The sequence below is a fragment of the Pungitius pungitius genome, chromosome 5 (assembly GCF_949316345.1).
Source record: "Pungitius pungitius chromosome 5, fPunPun2.1, whole genome shotgun sequence".
Lineage (NCBI taxonomy): Eukaryota > Metazoa > Chordata > Actinopteri > Perciformes > Gasterosteidae > Pungitius > Pungitius pungitius.
In genome coordinates this window covers 21,515,709-21,541,202 of record NC_084904.1, presented here as the reverse complement: position 1 = coordinate 21,541,202, position 25,494 = coordinate 21,515,709, and the positions used below count along the sequence as shown (strand labels likewise).

General features: G+C 46.9%; 2 protein-coding genes across 3 annotated transcripts in view; both read right to left on the bottom strand.

The window, feature by feature from the left end:
- dapk1 (death-associated protein kinase 1) overlaps positions 1-4,286 on the bottom strand; it is a 41,563-nt gene extending 37,277 nt beyond the window's left edge. For both annotated transcript variants that reach the window (XM_037482206.2, XM_037482207.2), the window contains exons 1-2: positions 4,122-4,286; positions 3,111-3,339 (exon numbers count right to left, since the gene is read on the bottom strand). In XM_037482206.2, the coding sequence (XP_037338103.2) occupies positions 3,111-3,214 (104 nt within the window). In that variant the 5' untranslated portion in view covers positions 3,215-3,339; positions 4,122-4,286. The remainder of the gene's footprint in view (positions 1-3,110; positions 3,340-4,121) is intronic.
- A 1,174-nt stretch (positions 4,287-5,460) lies between these two features.
- Positions 5,461-25,240, bottom strand: LOC119224818 (probable phospholipid-transporting ATPase IM). The gene is made up of 28 exons (XM_037482214.2): positions 25,139-25,240; positions 19,607-19,679; positions 19,031-19,089; positions 17,718-17,831; positions 17,202-17,300; positions 15,390-15,451; positions 13,887-13,959; positions 13,535-13,605; positions 13,370-13,452; positions 13,001-13,159; positions 12,728-12,816; positions 12,358-12,551; positions 12,069-12,277; positions 11,934-11,977; positions 11,688-11,853; positions 11,284-11,472; positions 11,095-11,210; positions 10,820-10,984; positions 10,611-10,722; positions 10,255-10,360; positions 10,030-10,165; positions 9,749-9,932; positions 9,127-9,350; positions 8,849-8,932; positions 8,510-8,755; positions 8,263-8,401; positions 7,746-7,876; positions 5,461-7,659 (listed from the first exon to the last, which is right to left on the bottom strand). The coding sequence occupies exons 2-28, from the start codon at positions 19,647-19,649 to the stop codon at positions 7,330-7,332; spliced, it is 3,627 nt and encodes a 1,208-aa protein (XP_037338111.2). The 5' UTR covers positions 19,650-19,679; positions 25,139-25,240; the 3' UTR covers positions 5,461-7,329.
- Positions 25,241-25,494: the final 254 nt, after the last annotated feature.

The following is a 25,494-nucleotide window of genomic DNA, read 5'->3' as shown; positions in this document are numbered from 1 at the left end:
CCACACAGCGGTCAGATTAACACAGACTAATGATAGAGGCAGAGCCCTGCAAAAATATGCAAAGTGCGAAACAGCCCCGCGGCTCAACAACAAATATATTCCGTTAACGTTTTAGTTCACGTCTGTCTCTCCCAAGTCAGCCAGAAAGCCGCTGAGTCAGGGGGTCTGTGAACAAACGACAGCATGGAAACTGAGGAGCTCAAATCACATGACCCAACAGCCTGTTTTTGTTCTTGCACACTCGGGTGTTTTACTGGAGAAGAAGAACCCGGTTTAGGTATTCCGGAAATAAAAAAATAAAAGCTTTGCTGATATTCTAGACCTTGAGTGAAGAAGATCAGATACCAGCTGCTCGGTGTCGTCTTCTGCTGACGCAACGGGGGTTTCTCTTGTGTTGACCGTAGTGGAAAAATACTCTTGATAGTGAAGGAATCTCCAATCAACAGGAGAAAGTCACCAGAGAGCTGCTCGGTCACATTAGAATTTAATTAGTAGTTGAGCTTTCCTCTCAAATGGATGAGCTTTTAAAGCACTAATGACAATGAAAACAATGAAATACGCTTGATATACCGTACATATCCAACAGACAAAATAGAATAGTCAACTAAACATTTTGCTTCAGCAGAATATATTGAACTATTAGGGGGCCTGTTAGGATAAACATACACATCTTCAATGTGCTGCTATTACTCCACTACAAGCTGAGGAGGTCCTAAACCTTAATATTTTTTTTTTCCCCTCGCAGTTGAAGCGCCAGGCATCGAAGCACCATTACCAAGCCCTTAAAGACGCCTCAACGATGTCACTCTTGGCTCAAGCATCATTTCGAGGAGGCATCAAATGGGAGGTGCTTTCAGACGCCACTAACCAGGTCTTCAGTAAGTCCCCCCGCTGATCCAGAGCATAAAGTGAGAATGTTCTGCCAATCTGTGAGGCAATTAGAGAGCGATTGCCCGAGCACAGATGCGGTCAGCGCTCGCCTCATTAGAGCTGAGGTGGCAATTTCAACCAGGAGCCCTTTAAAACAATCTAACTGCACTCTTTTATCTTGGTCACAGTTGAAAATGGGAGCATTTAACCTTTGGTACACTTTGTTTTGTCTTGTGTTTTGTTTTGCATCATTACAGTTCTCCTGAGTTGCCTTCTGTCTGTATATACACGTGCGCACGCATGCACATTGCACACACAGGATTTTTTCCTTAGCAGGTGACGCCGGTGGTTAGACATACACTTTAGAGTCGGGATGAGACGGCACACCAACCTAAAAATGCATTGCTCCGTCTCCTCCGTCTGCGGATTTAACTGTGCAGCTGCGCCGCTTCTTCCCGAAGCCTCCATCTCATTATGCTGAGCCGGCATGCTCCCTGAGGCTTAGATGCTTGGCTTCAGCAGCTTTTGGTTCTACCACGCGTGCACACACCGAAGCAAGCGGTGTCCGTGTCCTTGAGTGATTTCCCATTTTGAAAAAAACGAGCCTCGTTCAGTGCAGGCCGAGCCTGCTGTAACCCGGCCAGTTAACACACTGACGCACCAGCTTACATTAGAAATGGACTGTCTTTTCAAAGGTTTGTCAACATTAAGGCATGAAGAGAAACAATATGAAGAGCTAGCTTACATTCTGTTTGCTTTACTAATGTATAAAGTAATTAACCAACATTGTTTACCTATTCAACGTAGCATAAGAGGAAAGCTCATTCAAACATTAATTCGCCTAACTAACTGACAACTAGGTCGGTATTGTTTGTCACTTTTAGAAAGGGGGTCCCCACAATGAGAAAGAGAGTTTGGGACATACTGCAAGTGTCTGAAGTCAGTCTCGTTTCACTGTATAAATGTGCCCTCATTAACGTGTAGGTGCTTATTCAGGATTATCAATCATGTCTTCTAGTCCAGGTCCATGCCTTTTGTTAAGACCATGCAAAGACTGCCTCCCACTGACGGATTATTCGGGCTATCACGCAGTAGGCAAAATGTGTTTTTCCATATCATGCACAAGGTTTGGGTTTCCGCCAAGTCATACATCATTCTTCGGTCGTGTAAAGAGATGGAATCCTTCCAAATAACAGACGGGTGCGATTCGCTCTCTGGGCGGTTGGCCATCAGTGCACACTCAAAACAGCCTTTATTACAAAACACAGCGCACTCAAAATGTTGAAAAACCTGAGATCATCAAGCTGTGAGTCGAGCTACAAACAGAGAATGGATCCTGGTGTCGGAACGACGACCAAATGACACCAAACACACTCACGTAGCTGTGCCTTTACCTGCAGCCAGAAATACAATCCCATTACACAAAGCTCCCCAATCATCTCTATTACCGAAGCAGCATTGTGAAGCCGCTAAAGCAACTGCAGCGCTCCCCCACAGAGCTGCAGGCAGAAAACCATTGGTCTACTACTGTTACCAACAAGTCACTTTGATAACCACAGAGTCACAGAGATCCACCTCCACGTTTCTGACACTCGGAAGCGATCTTCTGTTACTACGTTGTCAAGTTGCCGCGGGGGGAAGTTGAGCTCCAAAAAGGAGGCCGGACCGGTGTGGACTGTGTGGTTTTGCGTGACGGCAGATCAAGGATATCGCTCGCTCTTTGTGTGACCACCCTGCTTTTGTCATTTTATGCAACAATCCAGACAACGACAAAAACAAAACACCCATTTACATGCGACTTCTTTATCCCCAGTGGCCAGCTTTCACTGTTGACCAAACGCAGCCTGGATGGACCCGGCTCGGCCACGATGTAGATCCCCTCCCAATACAAAGGACGCACAGTGCCGCCCCGGGTCCGGCAATAAATCTCCAGGGAAAAGGAAGCTACAGTGACAGCCGCTAACCGCTCCATCACTGACAGCCATGCATTATGGACTGCATTGATCAGGGTGTCACTGGGACTTCTCGAAGCCACGCTGGACCTGCACGTTTGGGTGCTCAGACCCATCTGTTGGGGCGCAGTGACCTTTAAGGTGGACTAGTTGAAATGGAGAAAATGACCACGTGAATTTAGAGAGGTAAAATCAAGATGGGTGCCCCCCCCCCCCCCCCCCAGCATTGATGTCACACCACGAAAAGGGGGAATACGCGTTAGGAAGAAAAAGGGGGATACAACTTACCTCCCCAGCTCGTCCCCGATTTCGTAGAAATCCTCAACATGGTCTTGGTTGAAAATACTCATGGTGTCCAGGCACTTCCTCCCCGTCCCCCCGACCGCAGGCATGTCCCTTTCCGGCAAAAAAAAATTAAGAGCACAGCACCACCGGGCTCTTCACAGCGGCACCATCCCCACCAGCAGCCTCCGGTCCGGGCAGGGTCACAGCCCGGAGATCCGCCTCATGGCCCCAGCTTCCAGACCAAGTGCGGGAGGAGGAGGAGGAGGAGGAGGAGGAAGAAGAGGAGGCGAAAGAACAAACACAACACTTCAGCCGGGATGCGCAGAATACACCATTCAAACCTCCCCCGGAGAAAGGTGGGCGTTCGGGTTCAACAAAAGGGGGGGAGGAGGAGGAGGAGGAGGAGGGGGGAGAGAGGTAGCCGGGTGACGGAGCGATGAACCGACGCCTCCCCGCGGGGCGACGTCGGCACGACTCCCGCAGCTGCCCTTTCCTCCCGGGGTCCCTCCCTATCTCCTATTTCATACAGCTGCCTCTTCCTCAAAGAGAGGTCGTAGTGGTATAATCACACCTTATGATGACCCCCCCCCCCCCCCCGCCACTGCCCCTCTCCTCTTCTCCGGCCGGACACGCGAACGAGCCGCGGGGAGCGCGCGCGGTAGCCATGGGAAACAAGCTAGCCGGAGAAAAGTGCCGTCCGTTAAACACCGACCCGGGAGGACCCGCGCAGGTGTACGGACACGCAGTTAAAAACAGGAGCTAAAACAAACCGTCACACCCCCCCGAAGACACGTATTAAAAGCCACCTGAGCCCCCCCCCCCCCCATGCGTGAATTAAAACCACGACCCACCGCTGAAGCGGTTGTGAAATGCCCCGAGAATCGTTAATTAACGTTAACGTTAGCTTGTTTTAACCGAGCGTCACTGGCTGTCTTCTTCTGCTTTTTTTTTTTTACTTCGATACCGAACAACTGACTGAAATTGTATGAATTCCCGACCGGAAAAGTATCTTACAGTTTTGCCCCGGTGTGCGGTCCTGCTGCCAGAACGTTGTTCGAGATTTCACGCGTTTTGTGGGGGCGCCCTGGACCCCCCCTCCCGGTTTCGGCTAGCGACCAAAAATACTGGCGTGAACGGGAGAAATCAACGTTAACAATGTAAGGCAAGTCCGGTCCTCGTGCTGCGTTCACAGTCTATGGGGAATTGTATCATTACACGTTCGAGCGATAACAGTTGATTTTTCCCCCCAATACTTAACAACGTTAACACACGACAATCCCCTGTGCCAAAACAGTTCTATGATGTATGGTGTATATACAGTACAAGGAATTTACTTTTATCGTAAAAGGGCATTTGAGCAAAAAGTTATTTTTCATTGAGGGAGCTGTAAGTACCGTATTTTGGGGCGCCGTGAACGCAGCATTGTTGTGTCAGCTGGAGGAGCTGCTTCCGCCGCAGGAGGGCAGCAGAGATTTCACTTTTATTTTAATCACAGTTTGGCAGATAATTTGTGCCGAATACTTGCCATTAAGTTCTCAATAAATATTCACTATTTATTCTTATTTCAGATAATAAAATCCATAAAGAAAACAATCAAGTGATGTCTTACTGCGTTTAGATTAAAAGTTAAACAAGTGCTATTTTGACTGATGTCATTTTTTGATAATCAACCAATTATAGAAATTTGGAAATCTTCTAGTTGAGAATCGTCTGTTACCAGAATAGAGCCACAATATCTATTTTCAATAATTATTTTAAGCATTGTCAGACAATGTGCTAACCCCAACTCTTTAGCTTTCAACTTCTACTAAATTAGTCTTCTAATTAAAGTTTAGAATGGCTTCACATGTTGGAATTTCTCTTAAATGTTTCAAAAGTAAAACAAAGATTAAATGATCTTTGATTGAAACATTTCACAAATTAAACACAGAGGTGTTTTTCACAGGTGCCCTCTGGGTCCAAGCGCATGGTGCACGGTGCGTTTAACGTGGATACACACAGGTAAAGGTCACCAAAGGAGCATTTTAGGTCTGCAGCGTTTATAGTTCACATGATTGTGGTTTCCATATTGTGCCACAGATTTTCTGGGCGCCAAGACAATGCAAAATGCAAAAAACAACCTGTGATAAAGCTCCATAGTACAGCATTCTTCACTGTGATTACTTATTTTTTCTTTCCAGCTCTGTTAGAGATTAAAACAAATGTGTTTTTTCTGTGATTCTTTCTTTGTAGCTTGAGACAACAAGGTTTTTCTTTGTATTGATGAATTTACAACGAATTGGATAATTACAACTGATACTTATTGGACCAAAAGGTGAAAAAAACAGCAGAGAAAATACATTTTTGATGGTTTTTTATTGCAGTAAAAATGTTGAGTACAAAAGATACAAAATGGATAACAGGAAGAGCGGAGATAAAACAATGTATATTTTTGTCATATTTGAGAAACAGGGATATAATGACAGTAATATATATTGACAATTATCTTACGTTTTCATTATGGCTACAATTCACTACATTATGACCATGAATAAGGAAATAAGGAAATAAGGAAATAAGGAAAGGTCTCCTCAGACCACTTGTGTATATATTTTTTCAGAAACAGTAAACTTGCTGTTTACGTTAATGACAACCGCTGTGACTTCTGGGTTAAATGAAGCACACGTTCACCCAGTCATTCTTCACTCAGACCTCCTGCTGTTCCCTCCTTCCCTCCTTTCCTCACTCCTTCCCTCCTCCCATGACGGCCTCTCGTCATTTGAAAGTTTCCGTCTGATAAAACCAGTCGGTGCATCTCCATGGATACCACGAGAGATGGAAAATATGGTCGGCTATCAGATAAAGCTTTAGTGCATCATTCCTGAACGAATCTTTGTGTGTTAAAGAGCCGCCGTCATCTTCAGCTTGAAGTCAAACAACAAACATTGAAACATTTCAAAATAACAGCGGCGTGTAAAACGTTGTGCTTCACACGTAGCTGCTGCCAGTCATTGAATGAGTTGTGCAAATGTATTTGTTAACATCGCTTTTTTTGCATCAAACGTTTTTTTCATTATAGTCCCTGCAATGCATTATATAAAGGAATATCTTTTTCTTTCGATATCAAGGCGGACTCAAAGAGCCCATTTCCAGCCAGAATTGAGAGAGAAAGACGTTAGAAACCGGCAAGAAACAACTGAGACAAACAGGCGTTTTGGTAGAATAAATAGGGTCCACGGACAAAAAGTAGCAGGCTTGTGGCTGAAGAAAACACATCATTTGCAAACAATGATATTATTATCAATCAAGAAAAATTTAAGACACATTCTTGTGTACTTTAACTACATTTGCTCTGAAGTGGGTCTAAATGTGATCCGGTTTAATCCAGGTAACATACAGTACTTTAATCAAAAACATCCATTAAACTCATTTTGTCCTTGATTAATAAAACACAAGTATTTACCGGAGAAGCGTGAAGACAAGTTGATCCACATACATTTTTTTTTTTAAATGCACTTTTTACTTTATAATTTACTAAACAAATGAGTGAGCAACAAGCTATTACTCCACTAAGAGGAAATAGAAGGCGATGAAAGCAGAAATATGGGATTCATCTTTGAAACATTCTCTTGCTGTCACGTGACACTTTTATATGACACTGCCATGAGTCGCTGCCATGAGACGCTGCCATGAGACGCTGCCATGAGACGCTGCCATGGGGCAACACCATCTGCCTAAAGGAAAAATTTAAAGCTTTAGGAATAAAGTAAAAACTGTACAAAAAGTTAATTTCATATTGCAAATGGCTGGTTGTCTCCTCTGTACAAAAGGCCTGCTGTGCATCTGGACTCCCAGGGGAAAGGCATTCTGGGTAGCCTACAGACATGGTGACACCACGTCCTCCTTGTGAGGCCTGAATACCCCCCCCCCCTTCCACCTCCTTCTGTGGTTGATTCCTACATAAAAGTGAATCTGCCCTCCCGCCGTCTCCTCGCTTATGAGCCACAGTTCACATGAACCCTCGAATTCCAAAGAGGACGAGATGTTTCTGTAGCTTCCCTTTGATGAAACCATTACAAAATAAAAGCCCTGACCTTCCCGTGACCTCGTCTCGGGCTGAGCGGACCGTGGACTTCGTCTTAGCGGACGGACAGATTGGAGCTTTGGGGAAAACCTTTTCCAGCAACACACAGATGTCCTGCCTCTTCCTAGGGCGGCGCCCCCCCAATAAGCCAGTCGTCCGTCAGAGGGCGGGATCTCTGATGCTCCTGTACATCTGCAGCGACGTCACCTCCACGTCCTGGACCTTGGCGCCCTGGGGGCGCCCCGTCGGGCTGTAGCCCGCCGACCTCCCCATGGGGCTGAAGCTGGTGGTGGAGCGCCCCGCGTGGGCCAGACCCGAGGAGCGCGACGGGGCGGGGCGCCGCAGGAAGCGGCCCGACGTCACCAGGTCGCCGTAGCCTTGCGCGTGCGAGAAGGCGTAGCCGGAGCGGCGGGAGCTGGTGCGGCGGATGCGGGCGCGGCGAGGCAGAGGAGGGGGCGTGGCTTTGGCCTGTCGTACCTTGAACATCACCTGATGGTTTTGGAGCAGCCATTGTTATTATCAATCTATTCCATCTAGCTATTATGGTGCACACATATAATAAACCCCACCCGTACCTTGTCATTGATGGTGGGGCAGAGCTGAATAAACAGGAAGCGGCAGGTGACGACAGGTAGGACACACAGGATGGAGGTGAGGAGGACCGTCAGCCAAATGTTGGGCTGGTTCAGAGAGTTTCGGGCAGTTCCTGTACACACACACACACACACACACGTTTGCATTGGTACATTGATGTACCCAGAAAGAACAAGCTGTCGGTGAGCGATTTGATGAACGATAGAAACACTAACCAATCAAAATCCATGCCCAAAAAAAACAAAAAAAATCGGAAATTAGCAAAGTTTAGGTAACAAAACTACTTGGTTAAATTTAGGAAATTATTTTTTATTCGGGTTGGAATGATTTTTAAAAAAGAGAATTACAGCTTATTATTATTTGCAGGCGGATCAGTCAGGTGACCGGTCTGGAAACCAGGTGTTTTACCTGTGCAAACACACCAAAGTCTATTCAGGCTCAGCCTTCGGGAGCACATTTGAATCACACCTCCACCTTTACTCCCAAGTTTCCACTCACCGACGAACGGGAAGGCCGAGGGCAGCGCAAGGAACATGCCGTTACTGTACATGGTGAAGGTGACGGCGAAGTACATGACCAGACTGCCCAACACGAAGAGGGTGTTCACCGCCGTCCAGTAGGACATCTCCAACCCCAACTGGAGACACGGGGACGGAGAACAAACGAATGTCTTCTCTCAAATTCTTTGAGTCCCAGACAAAAAGGAGGAGAAAGTGCAACAAAAAAAAATGGGTTCCCGTGGTACCTGGATGGTGACGGCGAACAGCAGGCAGGTCTGCGTGAGGAGGGCGAAGGACTGGTAGTCGGCCACGTCCTTCCCGTCGGCCCTCACCGTGTCGTGCATGGCCGCGTAGGGGATGAAGAAGAGCACCAGCGAGCTGTAGCAGCTGTGCAGGGCGCACTGGAAGAAGGCCTTCTTGCTGAAGTACATGTTGAGTTGACCGGGGACGTAGAGCTGAGGGTGCTGGAAACTCCACCCGTCGTTCACATCCTGGCCAGCAGGGGGAGACAAAGTTATGTTTTCTGCAGCTATGTTCCTGGTCAAAAATAAAAGGGGGAATCGAGTGAACATGTGACCGGGCACCTGGTCGAACAGACTCATTCCCAGCACAGGTAGTGCGGTGTACACCAGATTGTAGAGCGTTATGAACCACTCGTCATACACCGTCTGAAAAGCAAGGTCAAGAAGTATTTTAACAAAAGAAAAGAAAAAAAGCACCTTCAAGTACCAGTACAACAATATAAAAAACGCCTGGAGCCACTAGTTTAATATTAAAGAGGGTTTTGTATTTATGATCGAATTCTCTGCTGTTTTAGGTAAAAAGTATAATATTCATCTCTGAAAAGTAGAAGTCCCCTCACCTGTGCAGAGAAGCCGCAGAAAAAGGCGTACCAGAAGTGGACGAAGGTGAAGGTGAAGTTCTTGTAGAAGAAGTAGCGCAGGAACTTGCACATGCGCAGGTAGGACCAGCGGCCGTGCACCAGCAGGAGGCGCTGCAGAAAGCGGAACTGCGCGAAGGAGTAGTCGCTGGACAGCACGGCCTGCATGCCCTCCTGACCCGAGATGCCCACTCCGATGTGGGCGGCTGGGAGGACAAACGGAAGAAGAGGAGACGGGTTTACGCAGAATGTTTCAGTTGGTCGGTTTCTGGTTGTCCATCGTACAACTTAAAGCTGCAGTGATCCATTTGTGGCCACTAGGGGGCAGAAATACTGACAGCTGAGAGACGCTCACCATGTCATCAACATGGAGCAACGGGATCATATCTCTATGAAGTCATGTTTTGTGATATCACGTGACCAAAATATGTTGACTAAATAAATAATAAGTCAAACTTCATTACTTTAATTTTAACACCACATCGGAAAATATTTATGAATTGTGTTCCCTTTAAATGTAAAATGTATCAAACTTGTTTTGAGGAAAAGCGGTCGACCAAAAACACCGGCACACATAAAAGCTGCTTTGTTGCCGCGGCGATACCTTTGATCATGCTGACGTCGTTGGCTCCGTCGCCAATCGCCAGCGTGACGGCCCGCTTGTACTTCTTCACCAGCTCGACCACCTGAGCCTTCTGCAGCGGAGTGACCCTGCAGCAGATCACCGCCTTGCACATGCACGCCGTCCTCAGGAAGTCCAGCTCCATGCTGCGCTCCAGGGCGTAGGCCTGAGGGAACAGGTGGGGGGGGTGGGTGGAGGGGGTTACATGCAGGAGTCATACAAGAGCGTGAAGATCGTGCTCGGGACCCTGCCCTCCATCGTACCAGGCTGTGTCCGTTGACGACCAGTCCGTACTCTCCATTCACCGCCTCGTCTGGCATCACCTGCCCGCGTTTACCCAGAGGGCCGTCTGTCCGGACCGCCGAGTCCTCCGCTGGCTTCATGGAGCTCAGCGCGTTTCTGAAAATACGTGCACGTATATAAGTTGTTTCCAAGTGGCCGGATGGACGGACGCGCTCCCCTCCTGCTCCGTCCCAACGTGCTCTGACCTCAGTTCCTGTCTGACGTCCTCGGGCGAGTTCCCCGAGAGCACGAAGACCTCGCTCATCTCCTCCCGCAGCAGGTTGCACGAGTAGCCGATGTTCTCCGCGGTTTCTGCGAGGCGGACGCAAGTCGTGAGTAAGCAGGTACAAACCTCTCCCTTGTGTAGCATGTAGATGACCATCGGATGCTTGGTCACAGGAGGCGATCTCACAACCCGAATGTAAAGGGGACGCTTTTAAACAATTGTCTGGATGTACAAATGGATGTTGTGATTAAACCCAGTTAAGTGTCGCCTCTGTTCTGTTGTTTTGGACCGAACACAAATCGACATGTGATGAATATCGTATTTGGAGATGGGTACCTTGCTTGTCGCCAGTCAAAACCCAGACTTTGATGTCGGCTTTGGCCAGCTGCTCGATGGTCTGAGGCACTCCGTCCTGCAGCTTGTCTTCTATCGCCGTGGCTCCGAGCAGCTGGAATGCAGACGTTCAGATACAGAACCCACATTCACTTGTACAAAAGATCCAGTTTCCACTGAGATCTACAGAAAGGCCCCTCCAAAACCCCAACCTGCAGATCCGTCTCTATCTCCTCGTACAGCTCGTCCATTCTTCCTTCCCGGTCGTCCAGCGAGGTGCTGACCTCGTGGTGCCGCTGCTTCCACCGGCTGAAATACTCCTGGTCCAGATCCTTGTAGGCCAGCGCTAGGGTCCGCAGGCCCTCCCCCGCAAACTCCTGCATGCACGGATCAACACTTCAGGCGCAGGTCTCACGCGTGACAAAGGTGCAGAGACGAACATCCAGCGGGAAACATAACATTCTCATCACACGCGCTGGCTACTGACGTTCATGTGCTCCGTGGTGACGTCCATCAGTTTGCTGCAGGACTGATGCAGCCGCTCGTAGATGATCGTGTCGGCGCCTTTGCAGTAGAGGCGGAGCTTCCCCTCCGGGTTCCTGACTGGGCGCACAAACACAAGGTGAGGCAACGGTCATTACGACAACGATGCACCGCGTGACCCGGGGCAGCGTACCGATGACCGACATCCTCTTGCGGACGTTGTTGAAGTCCAGGATGGCCAGCAGCTCGTAGCGGCGCTGCTCGCCCATTTCCACGATGGAAACGCTGTCGGGCGATCGGGAGCGGAAGACGAATCCAAAGTTTCTGGCGGCCGTCACCAGAGCGCCCTCATCCGGGGACTGGGCCTGGTAGGAGAGCTCCCCTGCAGGAACATGGAGGTCAATGGGGGGGGGGCTCACGCCAGGAGCTTATGGGGGTCACTGTTTTCATTTAATCCAGTATGTCTTCCACCCACGTTGTCTTTGGACCATTATGAACTCTGATGTGATTGTGACAAACGGCGATGAAATTTAAACGTGTTTCTGAGTCAAAATGGTACTAATCACAGTGTCAAGACAAAGAGGGGATCGTAGTCACCTTCCTTCTTCTCCTCGGCCATGACGGTGTGGCAGAGAGCCAGCAGCCGGAAGAAGGTGTGGACCTCCGGGTTCTCCAGCTTCACCGCCTCCACCAGCGCGTGGTCGTGGAACACAAAGCGAGGGTCGGCCAGTGGGTTGAAGGAGAAGTCCACAGTATCCGTGCACTGGAGGGGGGGGGGGGGGATGTATCACTAATCACCTAATTGGACTTTAAGGTGTGAAGGATTGTGGAACTGAAACTCACCTCAGTGATGTCTAGTCTCTGACCGGTGTAGTCGAAGACGTCCCCTGAAAAGAATGGAAAGATGACTTGCAGGGGGGGGGGAATCAGGGTGCGAGGAAACGAGGAAAAAGGGGGGGGGGGGGGGCACGACCTTACCGTAGGACTTTCCATTGATGGAGCACTTGTTGAAGGTCATGATGTTCTGGGTGAGCGTCCCCGTCTTGTCGCTGAAGACGTACTTGATCTGGCCGAGCTCCTCGTTCAGCGTGGTGGTGCGAGCCTCGGCGGGCGTGTCGTTGCGCGAGTGGTACATCTTCCTGTCCCAGTCGATGTAGAAGCTGTTCCCCAGGCGGATGATCTCCACGCTGACCACGAGACCACAAGGTTGAGAAGAAGAAGCGGGGACGAGTCTCTGGATTTGCCGCGTTTTCTCGACGTTGTTTACCTGACGTAGAGAGAGATGGGCACCACGGTGTTGAGGATGATGACGTAGGACCAGAAGGTGAGGAAGGCGGAGAAGCCGGCGCCGTTTCCGTCCTGCCGAGGCAGGAACACGGTGAACCGGGAGCCCGCGTTCAGCTCCCACAAGCAGTTTCCTATCGCCAGGATGACGCACATGAAGGCCAGGAAGCCGAAAATCTGTCAGAAAGGTTTGCAGTTTGGAAACCAGCCGCACGACAAAATAAGTTATTCATGTTTTTTCCGATGAATCTGAAAGTTGAGTAAGAGACGTGTGAATATATTCGTATTTGATTAACTATATTCTATCTGTCCACAAACAAGTCAGAATTTTTCATTGAAGAAGTGAAACTCACACACAGGACGAGGACATTCATCAGGCGGTCAATGCTGGTCCTCTTGAACGTGCTCTTCCCACAGTTCTGCATCAGCTTGGTCTCCGGTCCTGCGAAAAAAACAAAACAGGAACAGAAACCAGTGAATCATAATCATCTTAGGTCACATCTTCCTGTCATTTTAACCGTCTGTGTGAGAAACGAGAGTCAAATCGGATGCTTATCTAACACAGTTAATTCAGTTGCCTACGGATACGGGTCTGTGATAAGCCCCGCCCCCCCCCCCCCACCCACCTCCGAACAGCACCAGTCCGAAGCACCAGCCGGTGTTCCTCAGGGTGCAGCCTCGCAGCAGGATCTTCTCGTTGTCCAGCGAGTACTTCTGGCCCGCGTGGGTCAGTGTTCCCGTGAAGCGGTCCAGGCGGTTGTTGGGGGGTTCGCAGCGCACCTCGCCTGGGAGGGAGGCAGAGAGGGAGGGAGGGGGTCGACACAGACAGGTTGAGTTTTTCTCATAGACGAGGCCTATTGCGTCACAAACGTCTTCTGGGTTGGTACAAAAGGAGACACATCGCGGCTCAAATGCACACAGAATCAGACCAAGGCGGGACACCCCGTGAACCTTTAGCACGCTCATGATCGGAAGTTGCCTCGCTGCAGGCTCACCGTTGAAGTCGGCCAGCTTTTCGACATCCTCGCCCAGGTCTCCCGTCACGGTCAGGGCCTGTCTCACCTTCAGGTTAGTCTCTCTGCAGAAGGAGAGCAAAGACGAGGGAGGGTGACGCGGCGCAGACGAAAGGATGTCTCACCAGAGTAGAGAAAAAGACTCACCCGTCCAGTTCTGCCGTCTCGATGTAAACCAGGTTGAGGGGTTCACTGCTGGAGAGCAACAGGAGGTCGGCCTGTGATTACAGAGCAGAGGTTTTATAGCCTTGAATCTGCTTGGTGTTGTCATTCATCCTACTAGTGGAGCCATATTGATTGAGTATTTAGGTTTTGCAATCAGATGACAATAAGATAAGCCAGATAAGGGGTAGCAATCAAACACTTCCCTTATCTATTCATGGTGCGGGATAACGTATGAGCCTCTTCAATTACGCAGTGCTCTGCACTTTGCACACACACATAGAGTAAAAACATTTCAAACGAAACAATGCATAAACATGTAAAGGAATCCACTCACGGTGACAAACTGGTTGTTTTCCAGTTTGATGATGTCTCCCACCTGGACGTCCATCCATTTCTCGCTGCGCAGTCTGAGGACGGGAAGCAGGTTGTTTAGAGTTCAGAGGAAATGTTTTTCTTTTCTCCTTTTCTTTGAGGATTTTTAGGAAATAACATTCTTCTTGATATCAGCTGCTTTTCCTTCACTGCATGTTCCTGGCAGCTTCCTGCATTATCTGTGCGCCAACAGTAGGTCTGATTAGCCTCCATCTGTTTTTCATGTAAAATGTTATTGAAAAGTTTTTATTTAAAAACGTAGTAGTTACTGTGAGGCTTGTGATGACCATTTCACATTTGTTTTTACATCTTATATAATGAATAAATGATTAATAGCATAAAAAGGAAAAATATTTAACATACTCATCTAATACAAAAAAATGTGCACAATGACATTCAAACCCTCCATCAGGCCCCAAAATAATGCATCTCGATAATAAATTCTAAATTCACCACAACTCAAATTGTTTTCACCTTTTTAATGAAAAAGTAAAGAAGTAATTTTTTTAAAACAAATGAACGAATCTGTGGAAAACACACAATGGTTCAGCTCCCATTGCAGAGCAAACCAAATCAATCACTACTTATATTAATATATTATAACTTATATAATCACTACGTAGATATTTAATAAAAGTCAACAGAAGGAAAACCTCTGACTATCCTGCAGCTGCTTCTTGTGGAGAAATAAACAGTATAAAGTATTTCTATCGAACACCTGTACAGTTGTTGTTGGGATCTTACTTCTGTGGTTGATCAAGGGTATTAACTTCGAATTAAGTTTAAAAGTCAATAATTAATATGTCGTGGTTTGACGTGGGTGGTCAGTTTTTATTTAGGGGGATTTTAACAATCTGTTAAAGTTTAGACTTTACAGATAATACATTTTGAAATTTTAAGCCTTTTCTTCATTCCATGTCCCTAGATGTGGTTTTAGGCAAAAAAAAAAAAAAAATTAATTAAAACGTATTTACTTTTTGGAACCTATTCAATAATTTAAAAATGGGGCGCGTTTGTGTGAAGACACTAACATGACCTTATTTTTTTGTTGTTGTTTGTTGCACATTGGCTATTTCAGACCTGCATATATTTATAGAATATTCCGATATTTGGACCCAATCGGTGTATTCCTCTTGCCAACAGGAAGCAGCTGCAGGATGGTGGGGAGCGCTTGTTTTGTATCCCGTTGGCTATTCTAAGTATGTGAGCTATGTGTGATCTATGCGTGGAATCTAAACAGACATATTCCCCCCAAACAACACAACATTAATGCGACTAAAGGGGACCCAGGAAGGTTCCCTGAAGAACACCACCCTGATGACATCAGGACGGCTTATTTGATAAAAATTGCACTTTCTTGTTTCCTTTGAGTTTGCATCCTTATTTTAAGTCGCTTTGGATGAATGCAGCAGCTAAACGACATGTAATGTGATCACAATGATACGAGTCACAAAACTAAACTTACTTTCTGTCAATAAGGACGTCAACTTTTCTGTTGTTGACCTGATTGTCGCTCCTGTGGCGATTCTGGAAGCAACACAAAAAAAAAACACACACGTAAAGAAACGCCGCGTCGTCAAAGGACACAATGTACTGATTCATCGGGGAACAATGGTGAGACACGTTGGGTTCTGATATTTCACACTGATGGGCTGATGTCTGACGAGACGTTTGAGTTACAAGATGAAAATGGGAACTTCCCATGAGAGATAAAGCTGTGTTCGGCTTATTGACAAGTAGTGAAAACCTCCACTTCCCTTCTCAGCGGCGCCTCCTCCTCCGTCTCTACGGCTTAAGATAACTGTTTGTTTCTGTGAGTGAGACGCAGAGGCCACGTGGTATCCACCCTTTTTAAATTGAGCAACAGGACTTGTGGGAAATGTGGGAAGTGTTTGCGTCACTGTTTTCTGATGTAACTTTATTCACTGCTTTGTCCTCATAGTAGCTACTCAATTACCTGCAGTAAAATCACAGAGATCACAGGTGGGATTTTACAAAGAGCGGTGGGAAGCTCTTGAATTATTTCATGTCATTTAATGTATTGGAATTGATTGAAAAAGGAATAATGTTTACTTATGTTTGACTAATTATCTTTCTAGGAAAAACGTATCTGGGAGCCGCAGAATCAGATGATTATGGTCATCCAACCGTGAAACCAATGGAAAATGAGGCTTGATAGTAATTAACTGCAGAAATTATATCCATGGACATAAAATGAAGCGATGTCATCAATATAATCTTAGAAAAAAGCCCTGTATCTATTAAATTCCTTAATTTCAGCAGGTGGCAGCTGACAAAAAGCAGCTGTTGTTTCTGCTGAGTCATGTCCTCCGCGTCGCCTTACACGGTCAGTCTGTGCGCGCGTGTACCTGCCCAGATCAACACCTGCACCTAGTGACTCGTCACTAAAGCAACAGATGGATACCGACGAAGGAGGGAAGGGGGGGTGGGGGGGGATCAGATCGCCACCTCTGCCGAACAAAAGAGCTTTTGTTCCCCTCAGACGGCTAACGTTTAACTCATGGCTTTTATTTCCTCTTGTTAGTTTGGCATCATGTTGTAGGACACACACACTCACACACACACACACACACACACACACACACACAGACACACACACACAGTAGGTGCATCATATTTGTTTGAAAAGGTCATTTTTCTTTCATTGTTTTTAGGAGGAACTGTTTTGTTTTGGTTCCCATAAGCGGTGTCAGAAATAGAAAACGGTTTGTCAATCATTAACACGAATATTGCCGTAGTTCGGATGTGACGTGGTGTGTGAGGGGGGGACGCTCCTCACATCTTCTCTGCAGACTCTGCAGTCTCCCTTTTTAAAATCATTGTGCACTGTTGCTAAAGAAGAAGCGCTCGGGTCACAGATGGAATCCTGTCTTTGAGTGTGACTGAACTGCTGCTCATCACCTCCATGTCGTGACTGTTACGCAATACTCATTGTCGAGGTCATTCGCTCCGGATTCAGTAGAAATTCCTCCCTAATCTGCTACAATGTGTCATCCCTGCCATTTTTCCTCTTGTGTTATTGTAAAAAAATGTCGAGGGCCTTTTGTCGGCTCCTTTCGCCTCCACCCCCCCCCCCCCCCCCGGTGCCGCCCACGAGTCCTCGTCCACTCGCTCTGTTAAAGCAGCCGTGGTCACGGATATGCAAAGACGACCCTCAGGTTAACGGTTAAAGGAGGCCGTGTGTTGACTGCTGAGAAGAAGAAGAACAAGAAGATCCTCAATGACACGAGCTCTCTGTAAACGGGGGTTCGCTCACCAGATCGTCGGTGGCGTCCTTGGCGGCGGTGACCGTCAGCACGAGGACGAGCGGCACGACGGTGGTGAACCAGGACAGAGAGGAGATCTGAGGAATCACCTGGAGGACACACACACACAGAGGGAGCCGTCACACTTTAGTCCTGCGGGACGCTTTAAGCGGTCTGACAGGAAAGATTCATTCATGAAAAAAAACATGTCTTTATAAAAACTGAATACATTAATAAAAACAATACAAATCAAAATAAACTGCATTTGAGGAAAGAAGACAGAACGTAGTTTAACAATTCATCGCACATTGTGTATTTAAAACTGCTGTGGTGCAACTTCCTGTCCTGATTATCCCACTTCCTTCATCTCACTCCACACGGTTGACGCGGCTCCTGATTGGTTGACGCCCGGCTGCAGCGCCGATCGGGATGCAAAGCGAACTCTTCTTCACATAAAGACAGCCTGAGTGCTTCCTGTGTGTGTGTGTGTGTGTGTGTGTGTGTGTGTGTGCGTTTGTTTCCCTCACCTGGAGCACCAGCAGGAACAGGAAGTAGGCGTTAGCGATCCTCTGGAACTGCTCAAACAGGTTCATGGGTAGGAAGGTGAAGGGGTTGTACTTGGAGGTCTTGATGGCGTTCGTCTGGTAAAGAGGTTGCGAGAGGGGGATTGAATACACGCAACAAGTTATTGTGATACTAATAATAATTCAATCCATCTCAAATTAGGTTTATATGAAGGAAATTTAGCCATATGCCTCCGGGATGATAAGACAGGAGCATGCTGGGTAATCACACTAATGCCCGGATCAAATATTTGCCTTTCTTTGTGGTCCTCTGGAGATTAAAAAAAAGCGAGGAACCCTTTGATGATGATGATGATGTTGATTCCACACATGATGATGGAGTCAATAGTTCCCGCTGAAGGTTTACCAGAGACCAGATTAGAGAACCTTGAGAAAGCTTTTCCTCGCAGGAGTAAATATCAACGCTTATGTAATTCGAGGACATGGCGCCAATCCCACAAGGAAACAAGCCCCAAACACGTCGTAAAAGACGAGTTTCTAACTGAAGCAGTTCAGGGAATTTCCACAAAGGGCTTTTTTCTAGGAACACTAAATGAAAAATGAATGAAAATGTGAAAAATTCTAAATGTCACACATAAATCAGGCTTCGTGGTGGGAGGAGCCTGCTCTGCGCCAGGTGGATCTTATCTTATCAGCCCCCCCCCCCCCCCCCCCGCCACGTCCGCTTATCACTCGTTCCCTGTACTCACAACAACACCCCCGCACACCCGCTCTGACTGCAAGTGTTTAAATTCACATGGGGGGAATCACTTGGAAAAATAAGGTCTATACTTCTTTTGTTCTATTTGAAGCGTATTTATTGTTTTAATGTCTGTTTTCAATGATTTAATCGATTGTTTTTAAATGTCCTTTTTGCTCTGATGAAAAGAACCTTCCTGTTAAAATGTGCTGTACAAATAAACTTTCCTTTGTGTAAAGCATTTGTATCGGTTTAACAACCTCTGCTCTGTTTTAACAGAGTGTTTTTTTTTCTCATTGACTCATTCACATCGTCTGATTGAATCATCAACAAAGTTCAGAATGTATTATTTTTATTGCTGTGTTGACGAGGCAGACGTTGACCTTGCAGAGGCGACTCCTTCAGAAGAAAACCTAAGCGAGGATCGACGTCACCTGCAAGAAGAAGCCACATCTCCTCTTTCAGCGCCCTCACCCCCCCAAAAAAGGAGGGCTTCTCTTCTAAATATTTGTGATATGTGCTAGCAAACTGTTTGGTTTAAAGGTCTGACCCCCCCCCCCCCTCACCAACCACTCACTGCGTATTTGAAGGACAGGTTGAACTCGCGGTCGTTGGCGCAGAGTCTTCTCTCCAGCTCTGGTTGGAAAAGACACGCACGACACATTGTTATTTTCAATTCAGGTCAATTTTCTTGCCAATCAAATCCCAAAAAGAGACATGAAATGAACGTCCGAGATGGTTTGGAGCCATTTCAACCAGAAACAACAACTTATAAATCTCTCTTTTCAATCTGGTCGTAGCATCTTGCAGCAGGAAACTCCAATAAAACGCTTCAATCAATTAGTCAATTCGTTTTGCCCACATGTCATCGTCCCTTCACACCTGAGCATCCTTTCTGCTCAGCCAGGTTTCACTGGTTTTCCTTTTTTTTCTACCCAGGTCAATAAACAACCTTCAGAACACATTTGAGCTTCATGATTTTGTTCATTGAGTTGAGATTGTCAGCGTTTTCCATTCATTCAAAAGGACTTTGACGACTGGAAGTCCATGTAACAGGATAGAAAGTTCTGGAACAGCTGCTGGAGGCCTGTTCATTCTGGGCCAGGAAAGCGAATGGAACCGAAAGGCTGAGGTCCACCAAGAGAAGCCTCACCTCGCTCCTTCTTCCTGACAAACTCCACGCCGAAGAACGACATCTTCTCCTCCTCCTGCTATCCATCCATCAGCTGTGAATGAAAGAAGCAACGCTGAGCATGAAGCATCGAGTCACCACACACACACACACACACACGCCGGACCAATCGCAAACACGGAGGTTTTCCTGGAAGGTTTTGGGAGTGAGAATGACTGAACGCCTGCCGGTAATGTTCCCCATGAGGTCACCCTTCCTCGACCCCATTGGCTTTTAAAAGTCAAATTAAAACTCAGGTTAAAGCAGCTTTCAAAAGTGCATTTTATTTCTGGAAAAAGTGTGTGAGAGGAGTCGAGGAGGTGCTAAAAGGTTCTCTTCAGGCTTCATCCACGTTTCAACCAGGCATCAGGCTCCATTTCCAACACCCGCCATGCTTTTATTTTGAAGCTGTCATTATGAAATAAAAGTGTAAAAAATAGACAGTTTTTTATGACGTAGACAAATGGATGCATATATCTTCCTCTTCTATGTGCCTTCACTTCCTCCTTCTCCATCCCAGCGTCACTGTTAGCGTCACTGTTAGCGTCACTGTTAGCGTCACTGTTAGCGTCACTGTTAGCGTCACTGTTAGCGTCGGGCTGCGTTTCCAGTGAGTCAGAGGGAGGCTCGGAGCGACTTCAACATCTGCCGACACATCTGATCCCCACTTGTATTTGTTTAGTTCTCACTACTTTTAACTTCTGCTTCTGTTTATTACAGTCGAGAATGTTGAGCTTTTTTTATAAGTGAAAGAAATAATATAATATTCTATATTGGTATCAATCTTTGAAAGGAGCCAATGTGCATCATTGATAATAAGCTACTTTAATACCTTTACTTAAGTACAATTTGGAATACATTGTATTTTCACACTATGTTACTTTTACTTATATAAAGTACGTCTTCCACTTATGACTTGAACTGTGTAAAAAGAGTCATATTTTGTTAACACAGGAGAAGCTTATTGTTAAAACTAAATACTTTGCTGTGAGGCAATAATGAGAAAGTGAGGTCATGACATAAAACAAAAAAACATTTACTTTGTGAAGACAATCTTGTTAAAATTACGAAACTAACTTAATAAAGTACAAATGTTGTCATGAGTGAGGGTGTGTCTCTCTCTCTGTGTGTGTGTGTGTGTGTGTGTGTGTGTGCGCGTGTGCCCTCGACTCCTGGACAGGAAGCAGCGGCTTTGCAGCTCTGGTTACCACGGTGACGTCGGGGCGCTGGACCTATAAATACCCGCCACATGTGTGCGTCGAAGAATGTGTGTGTCTTTACAGGAATGCCACAGCTCTGTAAAGCACACACACACACACACACACACACACGAAACTCAAGACTTTTCCAGGATTTACTCCAATGAGTCTCTTGTGTTAGTAGATGTTTAAAAACAGACTCCAGGTCAGTTAGACATTTAACAAATAATCAACCAGGAGGCCGCTGTTGGTTCCAACATTTACTTTTTTCATCATTTCATCACTTCTGTGATTATTTTGACCCAAACAAGGATTTGATTGTTGTTCTAAACCTTTGAGGCTGGAAACTATTTCACCAACTATTAACCTAAACAAAAAAAAAAAAAAAGGGGTCTTTTCCGGATCTTTCCCCGAACCTTTAACCAAGTCTTTGTCAATATTTCCCTTAGGTCTACAAAGTGGATTGGCAGCCCGAACCCTGCGTGAGTCGTGTGTTTGGGGAAGGACGCTGTTGTGTTCACTCTGAGGAGAATTCAGCCCAAACGTGACGTTCTTTCCACATCGCGTCACCAGGAAACATCGCTGGAGATCGGCTCACTTCGGCTGGAAGAACCTTTGCTTCCTTTTTTCTTTTGTAGCTAAAAGTAAATCCCGCTTGTTCATATCTGTTCACTGTTTAATGCAGCATTATTATTATTATTATTATTATTAACTAAAAGTAAGTAAGTAGCCATTGTGCAGAGAAATGTTCCCTGCCAGGTATCTTAATATTATTTATGGATCAGTTTATGGATCAATAATGCATTCATTCATGTTAAGGGAATCACGCTGATCCGACTTTAAGAAGATTTTTAGCTCTCTTTATTCTTCTCAGTCTTTAAGCTTCATTTGTAAACAAACACAGATGACTAATTACAATCTGCAGATTGATATTTTATACCCAAAACTCCCTGGAAGCCCATATCACATTTTTTTTTTGAATCGTGTTCTCTGTCTTGGCTTTTATTTCCTCACACACACACACACACACACACACGCGCACACGCACACACACACACACGATTACTTTTCTAAAAAGCACAAACTCTGGGGTTAATGCTGTTGCGGGCGGACAAAGGTGCGCTAACAGTGTCACGGTGTCACAGCCACCTGTGGCTGGCTCAACAGGTCAAAGGTCACGCCCATGAATGGACGTCTTGTCTGATCGGTGATCTCTGGTTTCTCACACTGAACACTGTTCCATTATTAAAACTGGCCGCTCGTTTGCTGCTGAAAGAGACTACCTTTTCCTCCGAGTGTGTGTGTGTGTGTGTGTGTGTGTGTGTGTGTGCAGACAGATGTCTTTGTATCGTTGACTGAGGAGGCCTTGTGTGTTTGAGTGGCAGCCAGATGGGGAAGAACCAGACGTGTCTCGAGGTGCAGGTCAGCGTCCCTGCGTCTCTCCTGAAGGAAATGCGGGTGCGACACCACCTTCGCAAACCCTGCTCGACCTCCACCCGCCCCCGAGGGGTGGGGGGGGGGGGGGGGGGGGCGAGGAGGAGTTAACGAGACACCGTGGCCCCCTGAGTGAACCAAAGAGCTCCCCCAGGTCTTCTCAGGCCTTGAGGTCATCACAGTCGTGGGTCATTTTGTGATTAAAGGAACCACAGAAAGGTGCCTGAAAGATCTCTTTCCTTGAGGGACAAAGTCAGCGACAGAGCTTTCCAGATGTGGCACCGTAAATACGGCGTCCTTTCCTGCCTCATCCCTTCCGACGGGTACTCGTCTTATCGGGCCGCTCGCTAAGAATAGCGCCAAGACAGCCGCTGGATTTTAACTCAATCAGTCCAGTAATGCTCGAACATTAGTGGCATTTTCACAACAAAAAAGAAAATGCAAAAGTACAACGGCCCCTTAAAAAAAGGAGAACCGACTTCTATTACAAAAGTCAAAAGGTTTGGGTTTCTCACGGTCACCGGTGGACCAAACCACAAAATAAATAATTTCCCCTTCACCGTTTCCGCGTCAGTCTCTGCCGATCACGCATTGTGTGAAGTTCAAGTCGTTGACTCGTGGGAAGCGACAGCAGCTCCGAATCAGGTCTTAACTTACAGCTGGATCAACAGAAGAAGGAAGAAAGTTGGTCGTTTCTATCGAGCCAGAAGTCCAACGGCTCCGCTGCACCAACAATGACGCGAAACACTTCGAATGGGCGTCTGTGTTGCTTCGTCCACGTTTCAGCTCGTTTTGCTCGCTCGACAATTGCAGGAAGTAGCATTGATAGCGTGTTCTCGCTAATTCCCCAAAACAGCAGCTTCTGTGGAAACTGCAGCACGTAGGGTACGACCGGGGGGGGGGGGGGGTCCAGGGGACGGACCCAGCATGCATCTCTTCTGCAGGGACTCAAACATGCAAAATACATCAACCGACACCCTGCTGCTGATGGCGTCACGTCAACTCTGCTGCGTCAGAGGCAATAATCTAAAGATTAAGCCAACAGCAACATTGTTTAGCGACAAGAAGACAAGCTTATATTCAACCTACAGAGCTAAAAACACATATTACAGGTGAGGAAATGAGGCACAAAGTAAAGACGTTTAAAGTCTTCTTTAAACCTGGAGTTGTTTGTGCAACTGGCATAAAAAAAACTAGGTAAAATATTAAAGTAGGATCATGAGAAAAAGAGAAAACCAGCAGATATTTTCTTTAAAATCCCTTAAAAGATCAATTTATCATCCATCATTTTATTTTCTGCTCTGCTTTGAGACACTTTCACATCAATGAATAAATGCCATGGCTGCTGCTGAAATGAGTTAAAGTTTCTCTCGGCGGGGGCCTCTGGATCTCACCTGCCCACAGCTCCACCGCATCTCCACAGAGGGTCTGTGCAGCTCCTCTGCAGAGTGCATGCAAAGAGAGGAGAACCGGCCACTTCCACCGGTGGCTGTGCAGAACATTTACTGAACGTGACGTCAGCAGGCAGCAGTCACAGGGACACAACTTTTTAATGCACACCTTTAGTGGAGGAGCATTGCGAGGTTATAAACAGATGTTATACACAGATGTTATACACACAAAAAGGTTTGACTTTCACAACAGGCCACAGGATCAGCTCTGATGTACAGGACCCCCCCCCCCCCCCACACTCCTCCTGATGGTTACTGATTAATGGACTATACTGATGAAGCCAAGGGGAAAAGTGAGGTGCGGTTATGACACGAGGGCACAACACAAAGCACCGACAGGCGCGAACAATCGACCTCTGAATAATTCACGTGACCCGGCGGGGCCGCGGGGCCGCTCCTCCTCTCACCTTACCCGAGAAAACCCCGACGTTTGGATTGACCTTTTACGCACGGTAACTTCCTCTGTGCGCCACGGAGAGCCAGGGGCCAGATTCACTGGAGCAACACACACACACGCGCGCACGCACGCACACACACAGACACACACGTGCACACGCTTCATCTTCCTCCCCCTTAACTTAGGTGACAACATTCGTTCCTCATTTTGCAGCGTTTTAGACTTTTTCCTTAATAGGTTTCAATCGCGTTTATGTTTTGAAATATTTGCAGTTGTTTTGGCATCAAACGAACCTTTGTGCAGACATTTAAACACGAATGAGTCATTATTAAAATAAAGCGGTTTGAATCAGCTCCACATATTTTCTTTAGGACATCGATGTAATAATAACAATCATTAAATAAACAAACTATACGATTCTGATAACAGCCGTTCTGCATAACGAGTACTTGTGTTACTTTAAGTGTATTTTGACGTCACTTTTTGACTCCTTCTACTTCATTCTTATTTTAAGAGTATCACCTCACCACGTGACCCTGAAGGTAACTTCACACCCTCCTCACCGCACGCAGCTCACTAGTACTCATAATTGATCTTCATCATCATCATCATCATCACCCTCAGCGCAACCCCACAAAACACACTGCAACCTCCCTTTATTTCATGTTGTCAAACCTGCACCCGACGACAAACACACACTTTGATTGTTACAAAAAGAGAGAGCTTATGTGGACTTGAGGAAGTTTTTGGAGAAGGCTGCGAGTTGGACTCAAAGAGAGAAAACCCCAGATCTCAACCCGGCTGTGTGTCCTCGTGTCCTCCGCCGCTTCAGAAACAGAAAGTTGAGGAGACGCACGCTTCCTGTTCGCCTTTCCCTCTCTTCCTCCTCCATCTCTTCCCTTTCTTCTCCAACAACATCCCAGCACGTCCCCCGTCCCCCCCCCCCTCACACACACACACACACTTCACCTTGTCACCCCTCCAAACCCAACCAAGGTCAACCCGGAGTGCGAGTGGCACGGCGCGCTCTTACCGTGCGTCCTCGGAGCTGTGGAACAAAAGCTCTCCCCCCTGACTGCGAGGGGCGAGGAGAGAAGGAGGTGGGGGTGGTGTTCCTCCCCTCCGGGCTTCCCCTCCCTCCCTCCCTCTCTCTCTCTCTCTCTCTCTCTCTCTCTCTATCACTCAGCGGAAACTTACATTAAACCCAAAGCAAAAGAAAGTAAAGTGAAGAACTTTTTAGGCAACTCTGACCCCTAGTGAAGCTCTAAGTGAAACAAACAGAAGGCTTCCGGGGGGGGGGGGGGGGTCAGACTGTTGGTCTTTGGGGAAGCTGTGTCAGGGCTATCTGACTCAAACTGTGTGGTTCTGGTCCTTTTCCTGTTTGGAGGG